Raw genomic sequence first — 12,317 nt, forward strand, 5'->3', positions numbered from 1 at the left:
AGTTTCGCACCCTAGGCGAAACTTCCACCTTGTGTCCCCCGCCCCCAGCTAACCCCACCCACGGCAGCTAACCACGCCCACCCACCCCTCCCACCAGAGGAGCCCCTCCCGCGGCAGCTAACTCCACCCGCCGCCACAGCTAACCCAGCCCGCCACCCCCCCGCAGCAGCTACCCCCACTGCAGCTAACTCCGTCCGGGGAGCCCCCGCCTCCTCCGTGGCAGCTAACCCCGCCCACCACCCTCCCCCCACACACCCAGGGAGCCCTCCCCGCAGCAGCTACCGCCCCCCGCGAAAGCTAACCCTGCCCGGGGAGCCCCCCACCCCACGGAAGCTAACCCCGCTCCCTCCGTGGCAGCTAACACTGCCCGGGGAGCCCGCCCCAGCTCACATACGTTCCGCCTTCTCCGCTGAGCACGCCAACGCCGCTCTAATTCTCCTCCCCTCCCAGGCTTGTGGCACCGATTGGAGGAGAATTAGAGCGAGGGCTGTGTGCTCAGCAGAGGCAGAGTGGAGGTGATCTGGGGCGGGGAGCGGTTCCTCTGTGCGCCCCCCCCATTACTGCGGGCAGCCCTTCCCGCACCCCCCGGCCCCAGCTCACCTCCACTCCACCTCCTTGCCTGAGCAGGCTTTTAGGCTCCCTCAACCACTAGGCGCCATAGGTGGCCACCTAGTTCGCCTAGTGGTTGCACTGGCCCTGCTTTCACCCCTGGGCACAGAGTACACACAGCTAGTGGGGAGTGTTCTCCTTAGGGCTGAAGAGTCTGCATAGCAGAGGCAATGGTCTCACTCTCCATTTTAAAAAAGCCACACTTTTTATAAAGAGAACATGGTGTATCGTGTTGCTGTTATTTATAAGAAATATGATTGAGGCAGTGGTATTTTCCACTTCTATTCACTAAGCGAAGGAAAAAATAAGCTGTGGTTTTCCTGTCAGAAGAGTCACTGTCTTATCTTCCTGTGTATCAATAGTAAAGGCACTTCATAAATTACTGCGTTAGGCTATTCCGAGCTTGAGGGAGGGGACAAGACATTCAGAAAAACTCAAACTGACACAGCAAACATTCCACTTTTCAGTTGGATCCATGTCTGGGTCCAGCGTTTCTTGAGATATCCTGTTCCTTTAACAACTGGGGAAGGAAGCTGGGGCTTTGAGCCACAGCTCATTCACATGCAGCTGTACACACTTTAGTGGGCAGGCAGGGGTAAAAAAACAGCACAGACAAAAAATTTTAGTGGATATAGAAAAAAGGACGTGGAGCAGAAAGAGTGAGAGGTTGGGGCTTCAGGGGAAGCTAAGCAGAGAGCTGGGTTGCTAGCGACAGGAAGTGCGTCTAGTATACACTAGAACATTTTGTAGCTGTTTCACAGCAGCGTGCACTGGTGCTAGCAAGGGTGCAAACACCAGCACTGACAGGATGCAGGCGATTTTACCCACTCTATCATGAAGCCAGGCTTTCATGACACAGTGGTGAAAGCACCCTGAGTCCTATCAACGGCACATTGTTGCTAGCGCTGGTGCAGCTGCACTTTTGCTGGAGAACAGGTATGACATTTTCTAGTGCAGACTAGGTCTATAAAGCATTCTCTCTCTCTCTCTGCTTAACAGCAGATAAGGCAAAAGGATGAGAGTAGAAGGGCTGCAGGGCAGCCACCTGACCTTCAAGGAAACAAAGAGCATCTATATGAAAAATAAGGGACAGAGCTTGGTTTTAAGGATCACCATCCCACATCCCAGTACAAAATCCTACTTCTGATCAGTGGATACTTTGCATTGAAAACAGATTTATAATCTGATCCAATTCTTCTCGGCAGTTGCATTTGGTCCATGGGAAATGAGGCACCAAACAAGGGCCACCCTTGAGGGGGTGGGCAGCAAAGGGAACAGGGCCTGATGGAAGAAAACCAGGGTCAGTTTTCAGGTGATCAATCCCTGCAATGTCTACCAATATCAAGAAAGCTACAAGGGGAAGCAGTGTTGCCTAATGTATAAAATACTGGAGTGGGACTCAGGAGCCCTGGGATCTATTCCTGGTTCAGCCACTGGTCTGCTGGGTGACTGTGAGCAAGTCACTTCATTTCTTTGTAAAGCACTTTGATGACAAGCACTATATAAGAGCCAGATATTATTATTAATTATAGTGAAAGTCTTCCCTACTCCATATCCCGCATCTTCATATTTCCACACAAGGTATAAGCTCCTCTAGGAAAGAAACATATATGGGGATTGCTTCCTGAGCAAGTACCCAGGAAAAGCAATGCTCATGTTTTTAATGTGCTCATTTCAAAATACTTCAGAAAACACTTACTTCTTTCAACAGTGTGCTGAATATTTTAAAAGTCTTAAAAATACTGTAAGGAATGAAATCTCTAGTACATCTGTAGCCTGGTTAACAGAAAAAGGTTTCACCCACTAGATGGCAAAAATCACCTGAAGTTGGTGCTTGGTTATTGCTCCGTCTGCCACAGCTCCCTTTACTCTAACCCCAAGTACAGCCCCTTCATTTCTCTGCCAAAGTTTCATATGAAAACTGGGTCTTTAAATCCCTGTGACTAAGTGCAAGGCTTTAATTACACACAATACATTTCTATAGACATTTCACAAGGATGCTAGCAAGCCAGCTTGCTGTGGGGAGGTTCAAGGCGAAGTGATGCTTTGCCCGTAACTTAGTTTAAACAACCCTCCTGACTTGAAATAGTGGCACTTCTCTCCCTCCCCCCTTAAAAACGTGAATGTGGAGACAATGAATTTTGTTCAACCGGACTAAAACTGAAGCATTCCCACCCCCACAGACATCAAAACAAAAACATTACAAATCTCAATAGGAAATCACACCCACATGGAGAGGAAATGAGACACTTTATTTAGTTACCATGCATTCAAGAGTATTAGCAAAATTTAATTACAAGCATCTCACACATACATCTCTACCAAATGGGATACTTTCCTTCACCCACACAGCTACATCCTGGTGTACTGGAATGAGATGTTCCATCTATATGTCAGAGCTTCAGAAGGTGATACATAGCTAATACACGGGACTGTACCTGGTATATTGGGCAGCACTCAAGTAATTAAAGAGATATTTGAAGGTTCTTAGGCCTAAAATTTGACCTACCTATTCTCCCTCCTATCTGTTTACAAAGTTTATGTGCATGTCTATTCCCCCCAAAAAGGTTAGATTCAGTTACTCCCACCTGCTTGTAGCCAGGGGCATTATTCAGCCTACTGGAAGACAGACTAACCCTCCTCCACTCAAAGGGCCCACAGAAGAAAGTAAATCACAACATTTGGCTTCCTTTCATAAACCACTCTGATAGCATAGACCACTTCAAGACTAAAGAGAGTAAACTCCTTTTCCCCTTGTATTGAGATTGTATCTTTCTTCAGTATCCAATACAGCAATCTAACTACATCCGGCTGAAACTGACACCTCAGGCTCCAGGAAAAAATTCTGGAAATGATAGATCAACATTCTGTGCAAACAGCATGTGCAAACAACAAATGTCCTGAGTTTGTTTTTTATATCAATATTTGTATGTTACTCTGATGAGGTATCTAATAAACTGCCCCACCCTCACTATAAGATATATACAAAAGCAAGGGCCAATTTGTATTGTATATTATGTTTACTTTTTTAAAAAATCCCAATCATCTAATCTAGCACAAAAATGGATAAGCCACCTGCTGTACTCAATTTATTATTTGATTTCAAATTTAAAGACTCCTTCATTTCTGAGACCTTATGCTCCAAGTTTCAGTTTGCATCAAACGTTTACACCAGCCAGGTTATACATATTTAGGAATACAGGGATAAAATGAAATCCAAGGGCACCTTCACAACAACAAAGGAGCATATTTTAAAAGACAGTCAATCCTTTAGGCTATGTCTTAGTGATCCAAAGAGATTCACAGGCTTTTGCAGGCCGACTTGGAGCCCTCTTTTACAGCAGAGGATTTTGAGAGCACCAACTCAAGCCTTTAAAGAATTTTTTGTTTAGAGCCACCAGTTATTCATAACTCATTTCAGGGAAAATATTTTGTTGGTTTATACACAAAAAGCTGAAACAATTTGAAAATAAGATGTATATTGATCATTTTTGGCTGAAAGGCTTTTTGTTCACACATTTTACAGGTAGATGAGCTAACAAATTTTGAATCAAGACTCAAGGTTTTCATGATGTTCTTTGGGGCCTGCATGATGGTATCCATTTCCCTTTATATTTTTCCCCTAAGAGTCCACAAGGGTGCTTCAAGACCTGAAAAAGGGTCCTATTTCTCTTTGCTGCTTTATGTCCAATTTAAACTCTAAACAGGCCCCTCTGGAAGGGCATAAGGCAGTGTTTCCCAAACTTTAGATTCCGCTTGTGTAGGGAAAGCCCTGGCGCGGGCCGAGGGACGTACTGGCTGCCGCTTCCAGCAGCTCCCATTGGCCTGGAGCAGCGAACCACAGCCAGTGGGAGCCGTGATTGGCCGGACCTGCGGACGCGGCAGGTAAATAAACCAGCCCAGCCCGCCAGGGGCTTTCCCTACACAAGTGGCGTCCCAAGTTTGGGAAACACTGGCATAAGGTATATAGACTATACTTCTTGCCCTTCTGGCTAAGCATGTGCCATGAAGAATGGGGAGGCAGCATATCTTTAAAGATGACAGCTTCAGGTCCAGCAGCACAGGCAGATTGTACTAAGAGAAATTCTCCAATAGCAGGCCCAGTTTCTGCCCTTGGATCTGTGCACTATTAAAGTCAATGAGAGTTGCATGCATCCATCCAAGAGCAGAATGAAGGTCTGCGTAACGAAGCAAACCTAATTGTTGCCTAAGTGTCGATAGCTACCTTCAAGTGGTGCTTAACAACTACAGTCCACCCAAGGACTGAAAATAGCAACCTCTCTGCTCCAAGGCTGGATTACATGTTCGATGCAGTCAATGCTAACATGAAAGGACGATGCTGACATGAAAGGACGAGGACTACCACTTGGCTAGTTCAGCACCAGCTCTGCCAAGATTGCATGTGGTGGTGGTGGTGGTGGTTTTTAACATGAAACCTCTGTGTGGCAAGGCAGAAGCCAGGGATTTGCTTTCCCTTTAAAACTGATCTGAAGGTCATGCCTAGAATGTTTTTAAAACACAGCTCCAAGTCTCAGCCAAAGGAAAAGCATCTGGAATTCCCACAGGAAGCATCAGTATTGGAGAGGGCAGGAGGCTGCACCAGACAGGGTACAAATGTGGGTTTTGAGCCAGGTGCCTGCAGGCCCACTCCCAGGGGCGGCTCTAGGTATTTTGCCACCCCAAGCACGGCACGGGAAGTCCGCCGAAGCCGCGGGACCAGCAGACCCTCCGCAGGCATGCTGCTGAAAGCAGCCAGCCTGCCGCCCTCACGGCGACCAGCAGAGCGCCCCCCGTGGCTTGCCACCCCAGGCACACGCTTGGCATGCTGGTGCCTGGAGCCGCCCCTGCCCACTCCTTTGGAAGCCAGGCTGCCATCGGGAGCCTGCGCCTCGCCCAAAGTACCACAGAGAATGTGAGCTCTAGTATGTGTGTCTCTGGCCTCCTAGGGTAGCCCAGGATGTACATGATTTCCTCATAGATCTCTATCCCCCAGGGGTTGGCAGGGCCACACATCCCTCCCCACTCTCTCAGTGGCAAAACTTTATGCTTTTAGCCATTGAATATTTCAGAAGTGCCACTCACAGGTTTGGCTGAATATTTTTTCCCCTCTCACGGGCCATATCAGGCTCTCTCTTTATCAAGCCCCTGTACAGACCTTTGGAAGATCTCACAGTCTGTGCCCTGGAAAGATTACTTTCTAAATTCACAATACAGCCCCCAGTAAAACCACTGGTGACCAGGCTCCTCAGACCTGTGTGCAATTGGAGCAGCAATGCTGCAACAGAATGGTAAAGTGGGGAGTGCCCACTATGCTATGGCAACTCGCTCTGAATTTCTTCTCTACCTCTTTGCTGTTCTTTCTGCTGCTTCATTAAAACGTTTGCAGCTTGTTCCCTATTCATCTGCCTGACTGATTATCATTTACTCAACAGACAATATACTACTGCCCTTTGCCAGCCCCCTGTGAAACACCATTATAAGGCCCCATCTCTTACTTTGACCCAGCTCCATCTGGCTGCTCATATTGACCAGTGTAATGTTTTGTCTTGCTAGTCTCACCTGTATTTCATGGCCTGGTGCTGAGGGCTCCGTCTGGTGGCAGAGCTTATTCATACTGCACTGTGCAACTGTGAAAAGCCACTGTATGGTCCATGATTTCAGACCCCTAGAGTGTATGGCTCCGAAAACCATTGGTCTTAATTTGGTTTCTTTAAAGAATTTGGAGACGGTACCACAAGGGGGTGCTACAGAAGTGCAGGAGGGAGGTAATGTTATACAGCCAATGCATTGCTCCTGCTGTGAGGATTACTAAGGAGTTAAAAACAAGATATACTAGTACAGCACTGATCTCTGACAACAGAGGTCTTACCTTTCTCTGTCCTCAGAGATCTCCTCTTTTGCACTACTATTCCAAACATCAGTTATACTGGTCATTTGTATTTCCCTGTATTCATGTTCTCACCGAGACATTGGTAAAGACAAGTTAATATTAACACGTGTTATAACGAATACTGCGGGGTTAAACAGTCCAGTGCACCAGGAGTTCAGAAGTCTTTAATTCCCTGCTTCATGAAGCATTTGATTGCATGGCCTAATGATAACCTATAAATGTAATCTCTCGCCCATTTGCATGGTCAATTTTTTTTGATAGGGCTATTAAAGGTTTTATTTATTTTTGTGTTTCTTTGAGGGTAAAGGTCTGGTAGTGGATTTTTTTTAATTTTATTTTTAGATTCACAGTCTGTCATTAGGACACTATACTAATAAGTATGTGTTTGTTTTCTCAGCACTCTGAAGGCAGCATTCGAGGTCCTAAAGCAACGTAAGTTTATATTCGCCTTTCCATCCTTGGAGTCCTTTCATTGATGGCTGATTTGTCCTGGGGCCAAGCCATCACTGAGGAAGACAGATTTTCTATTCCAAGTGTTTTACTGCCCGTTATTTATACCCTTTATTACTCTAATCCACAGTATGGAGAGATGGGTATTCACATGGGTCACAAGCCTCCTCAGTAGCTCCACATTTTGTCCAAATGCCCCTTCCCCACCAGCATGCACTGTACCCACTATAATCCACTAGCAGAGGAACAGCCAAGCTGCCATCCCAGTTCCTTTGCTACCCCCCTTCCTCCTGAATTCCTAAGAAACCAAAGAGCCTTAAAACTGTCTCCAGTTTAGGTCCTCAGGTCTCTGCACTGGGAACTATGCTTCCCCTCCCAGGCCAACCCCTTAATAAGGGAAGGGATTTCCTCCTCTTTTTGGAAACAGGATCCCAACCCCGCACCAATGAGTTGACCACACATGGCTGAAACAATCAAAAAGGACCAGCTGGTCAATGAGTGACCCATAGCAGACTAATTTGCTGTGTGACCTTGGACAAATTATTTAAGGCAGCATCTCCGGCAATTAGGATGTTTAGTTTTCTGTACCTCAGTTCACTCATCTGTAAAGTGGGGGCTGTCATACACCCCTGCAGTTGTAAGGTGCTTCAGATCCCCCCAGATGAATGACAGTAAGCAAAGGCACGCCCATCTCACTAGCACAGTTGGCAGAAAGCAGCCTTCGCCATGGTCACAACCTGGACATGCAGAGACACTCCAGGGTCTAACACACTCAGATTGTCCATCTGTGCTACAGATGGTGGCTGCACTCCCCTAGTTAGGGGTAATAATGGAATTTTTGCCAACTTTTTGGGCTGCTTCCCCAACACTTGCTCAGTCTTATCTGGTTTGAGGCACAGATGACTAACCCTCATCTAAGCCCCAGGCTCATCAAGACAGCGGAATATGCACTCAGGGCTAAATGCTAACGTTTTTACACCCCTACGACGTAATAGTATAATTACCTAGTATACAATGGGGCGATGCAGTTGCACACACTGCCTACAGTTCAGATAAAGAGGCCAAGATTTTCAAATGTGGCTAGAGATTTAAGGTCACTCCTGGTTTGAAGGGGCCTGATTTTCAGAGAGGTGGGTGCTCAGCGCTTTCTGAAAAACAGGCCCTTTTCAAGACTTCTCAAAGTTGGGCACCCTAAAATCACTAAGTACTTTTGAAAATCTTGGCCAGACATTTTAAAATTTAACTTCAAGAGTAAGATATTTTCCATCTCTACTGAACCCTGCCCATTTTCAGCCTCCCTAATTGGATGATAGTGCTGGGACACGCCTGACTGTACAGGTCTGTCGCATCTTATGTGCATTTAACATGCACGATTTCAGCTTTACGCGATCGGCAAAAACAAAAACAAAAAACAAACAAAAAGAGAAAAATAATTTTAATACTGTACCTGTAGTGTGGGTGATTCCGCCCGCCATGCCACTCAATGTAATTTTGACTATACGCGATTTTCGCTTTATGTGCTGACTACGGAACGTAACCCCAGCGTAAGATGCGACAGACCTGTAATTGGGAAGTGGCTGACAAGAGAGACTGATGTCAAGAAGTGTGATGGGTGGGAAGGTGATCAGTGTGGATAAGAAACCTGGGGTCAATAGGGAGACATGGAGGGGGAAGAGCGAGAGCCCTTGAAAAGAAAGGGGAAAGGTTGGAGGCCTGTGGTGGGAATATGAAGAAGTGAAAGGGGACCAGCTAAAAATATTTCTATTTACATTCTCCTGCCATGCATAATCTTGGCAAGTGTCACAAACAGCAGCACTTCTGGCCCCATGTACATTGCAGGCATCAATAGGATTGGGATGAATCCTATCCTCCTTTAATTGATGAGATAATACAATGATCTGAATAAAAAACGCCCTCCTTAAGTTTCTGAGACTACCAGGTGCATGTAAGTAATACATTCATGCCACCTCCCAGTAAATACCTGCTGAAAAACCTGACTTTGTATTCATTAGAGGCCTTTTCATTGACTGTCTATAAATTCTCATCTGCCTTAGAAATTGAAAATGTTGGAAACTCTCATATCCAACTGGCATTGATGCTGAAGGATGAACTGAAAGGAATAGAGGAGTTCAGAGAAAGACAGAAGGAGCAACGAAAAAAGGTGAGGAAATATAAGAATTGTCAGACCAAGGGCCCATTTATTCTGATAGGTGGTCTCCAGCAGTGTGCTACGGATGTTTCATAGCATGATAATCACCCCCTTCCCCCCAGGCTCCTAGCTAACTCGATGTTGGGGGGAATCTCGCTCTCTGTGATCACAGCTGGTGATGAGATAATGCTCTGAACTATGAAGACTGAGAGCCCTTGTCACTTTCACTTTCTAGCTAATGTAACGGCAGATGCTATTCTTATTCCTGTAAGGGCTTGGCTACACTTGCGAGTTACAGCACAATAAAGGAGCCCTGGGTGCCCTAGTTCACTCCACATCCACACTGGCAAGGGACGTAGAGCGCTCTGACTACAGCGCTGCTGGTAGTCCACCTCAGTGAGAGGAATAACATTTGCTGCGCCTTGGCTACAAAGCACGGGCATCAGTGTGAACGAGGTGTTGGGTTACTGCATTCTGATCCTCCAGAAACGTCCCATAATCCCCTTAAGTCAAGTGGCCACTCTTGTCATTGTTTTGAACTCCTGTAGGAATGCAGAAATGCCCTTTCAGAGCTCCGCTTCTGACAGCCGGCATGCAAGCCATTAGTATGGAATGCTATGAGTGTGAGAGAGAGGTGGGGGAGGGAAATGGGGGTCTGTGTTGTCTGAACTTACAAGATAGTATGCTGACATGCTCTCTGCCCCCCAAAACCCCATTCTCTCTCACCCCACATACACACAACACACTCCCTGCCACACTTTACCACCACACCCATTTGAAAAGCACATTGCAGTCACTTGCATGCTGGGATAGCTGCCCATAATGCACCGCTCCCAATGTCGCTGCAAATGTGGCCACGCCACTGCGCAAGCAGCTGTCAGTGTGGACAGATTGCAGTGCTTTCCCTACTGCGCTCTCCAAAGGCGGGTTTAACTCTCAGCACTCTACATCTGCAAGTGTAGCCATGTCCTAAGTATTTAATCCCTTTTTAAAACTCTTGCTAAGCAGGTTGCTTCAGTAAAAATCCTGTAAGAGCATTGCAATACACTGACATTGAAGCAGTGACAAAAGTTTGTGCATTGTGTTGAACTTGAAGCCTAAGTAATAAGGTGATGAGTGTGTTAGAAATCCTCAAGATAAATGATATTAATCTAGTATTCACCAGAGGTGGTGTATTAAAAGAACCCAGCTATATTCAAGCCAGCTATCATCCCCTTTGATCCTCCCAAATTCAGCATCCTTTGAACAAGCCGGAAGGGCCCTGGGGACAGAGCATGGGCAGGGCCACCCAAGGCTGTTTGAGGAGGCTCAGCCTTCCCCAGCTTTTGACACCCACTGTCCATGCCCCTCCTCCTGCCACCTTCTCCAGGAAAGAAACCCTGATTCCCAGCATTTCCCAGACATCATGGATGAGATGATCTAGAGATTGAGTTCAACACAAGGCTCAAACTCTTTGCTACTACTTCAATTGCAGTATATTTTAGTGCTCCGGCAGGATATTATAGAAGCAACCTTCTTACCCAAAGTTAAAAGAAGTGATCAGACACTTACAGCAGTAATCAGCAGGGGCCCTAGAAATCCATTTCCCATGGAAAAAACACAGAATTTGCATTTTTACAGAGAATCGTTATAGTTTTTAAATTTTGTGAAAAAAATAAAAACATTAAACGTTTAACTACATTTTACGGAAAGTACCAGCGTCATTAAGTGTGTGCAATCTCCTCCTCTTGTCATTCATTTTTTAATGTGCTTCATGTTTACAGTGGAATCCCATTTATCTGATCTAACTGGGACTAGGGGATAATCAGGAGAATTGGCAAAGAGCTTTCTAGCCCTTATTTTAAGATTGGGGGCGGGGGTGCTTGGGCAGTTAGCCCCATGCGGCGCTGACAGCCAGATCCCCAGCCACCTGAAGCTGACTGCCCGAGCTCTGTTGCTGTCAGCCCCAGGCAGCTGGTGGTTCAGTTAATGTGGAGGACCAGATAATGGAGGCTCAGATAAATGGGTTTCTACTGTATATCAATAAAGCATTGTGTTCAGCTGATACTTGTATATATTGTGGCTAGGGAAACAGTCACAATGTATACAAGTTCAGCATTTCATTTTAATCACAGAAAAATGTTTATTTTTATGGTGTGTGGTTTTTTTAAAAAAAAACAAATCAGAGAAATTTGGGTTGTTTTTTTTAATCGTGGAAAACTAGGATCTCTGGTGATCAGTCAAAGCTGTTGGGAGAGCGGCATTACATATATTGAAATTTCATAATCTGAAACAAAGCCATCTGTGTTCAGATCAAGCTCTGTTAAAAAGACTGCGTCAGGGGATGAGAGTCATGTCTGGCTGCCGAATAGGAAACGCTCTTGTTTCTAAGCTTGGAGCCGGGTATTTCAAACCATGTCAAATTGAAGAAGAGGCTGGGCCAATGCCCTTCAAGCTAATCTGCTGATGCCCATGGAAATTAGGTAGAATATAATCATTTGACAGAGGTAACAGGATCTGTTATTAATCATACAGGATCTGGTCACATTTGGAATGGATACAAGTCCTTACTCAGCAAGGTGGGGCACTGGTTTACCTGCACAAACACAGCAGCAGCACAAGATCCTATCCCAGGGCTTGTGCTGTTACGTAGAACTCTGCTGGCAAAGCTTATGTACAGCGTGACTGGGTGTTATGCAATTTAAGCTTCTTAAGACAAGGAGAGAAAATGAAGACATATCCTCTTGGCTATTAATGGAAGCCACTGAAGCAAAATTATCTTGGATTAATTTTTCCTAGCTTTGCACTGTGTCATTTAGAAGGGTGTGAATTACAAAAGCAACATCAAGGCATTTTTTGCACAGGAACATGGTTCTTAGAAATGGTGCAACAATTGCTCTTCTAATCCTGTCACTAAAAGGAGAAATGCTTAGTCCTGTGTGTTTCTTACAGTACGAGACTGCAATGGATCGTGCGCAAAAGAGCAAGGTGTCCCTTTATAAGAAAACAATGGAGGTAAGTTATGTGGTTTAATAATACATTAATCCAGTTGCACAGGGTGGACAATTAGGGTGGGAAGGTGAAATTTTCATCACAGACAATATCTTAAAGGAATGTCAAGAACATGATGAAATAAAGTAAAAAGAGTACGTGTTTCCAAGCCGTGAGGTTAAGACATGGAAGCATATTTTCCCTGCCACACCTAGTTAAAGGTCTCTTACAGCACCTTGAGGGTTAACT

The 12,317-nt window shown here is 45.6% G+C and overlaps 1 protein-coding gene across 5 annotated transcripts in view; it reads left to right on the plus strand.

Annotated features, from left to right (window-relative positions):
• The window catches only part of PSTPIP1 (proline-serine-threonine phosphatase interacting protein 1), a 91,469-nt gene that overhangs the window by 54,577 nt on the left and 24,575 nt on the right, over positions 1 to 12,317 (plus strand). For all 5 annotated transcript variants that reach the window (XM_039492850.1, XM_039492853.1, XM_039492854.1 and 2 more), the window contains 3 exons: positions 6,897 to 6,931; positions 9,004 to 9,110; positions 12,030 to 12,092. In XM_039492850.1, coding sequence (XP_039348784.1) covers positions 6,897 to 6,931; positions 9,004 to 9,110; positions 12,030 to 12,092 — 205 coding nt within the window. The remainder of the gene's footprint in view (positions 1 to 6,896; positions 6,932 to 9,003; positions 9,111 to 12,029; positions 12,093 to 12,317) is intronic.

This window comes from Mauremys reevesii, linkage group 10, assembly GCF_016161935.1.
Source record: "Mauremys reevesii isolate NIE-2019 linkage group 10, ASM1616193v1, whole genome shotgun sequence".
NCBI lineage: Eukaryota > Metazoa > Chordata > Testudines > Geoemydidae > Mauremys > Mauremys reevesii.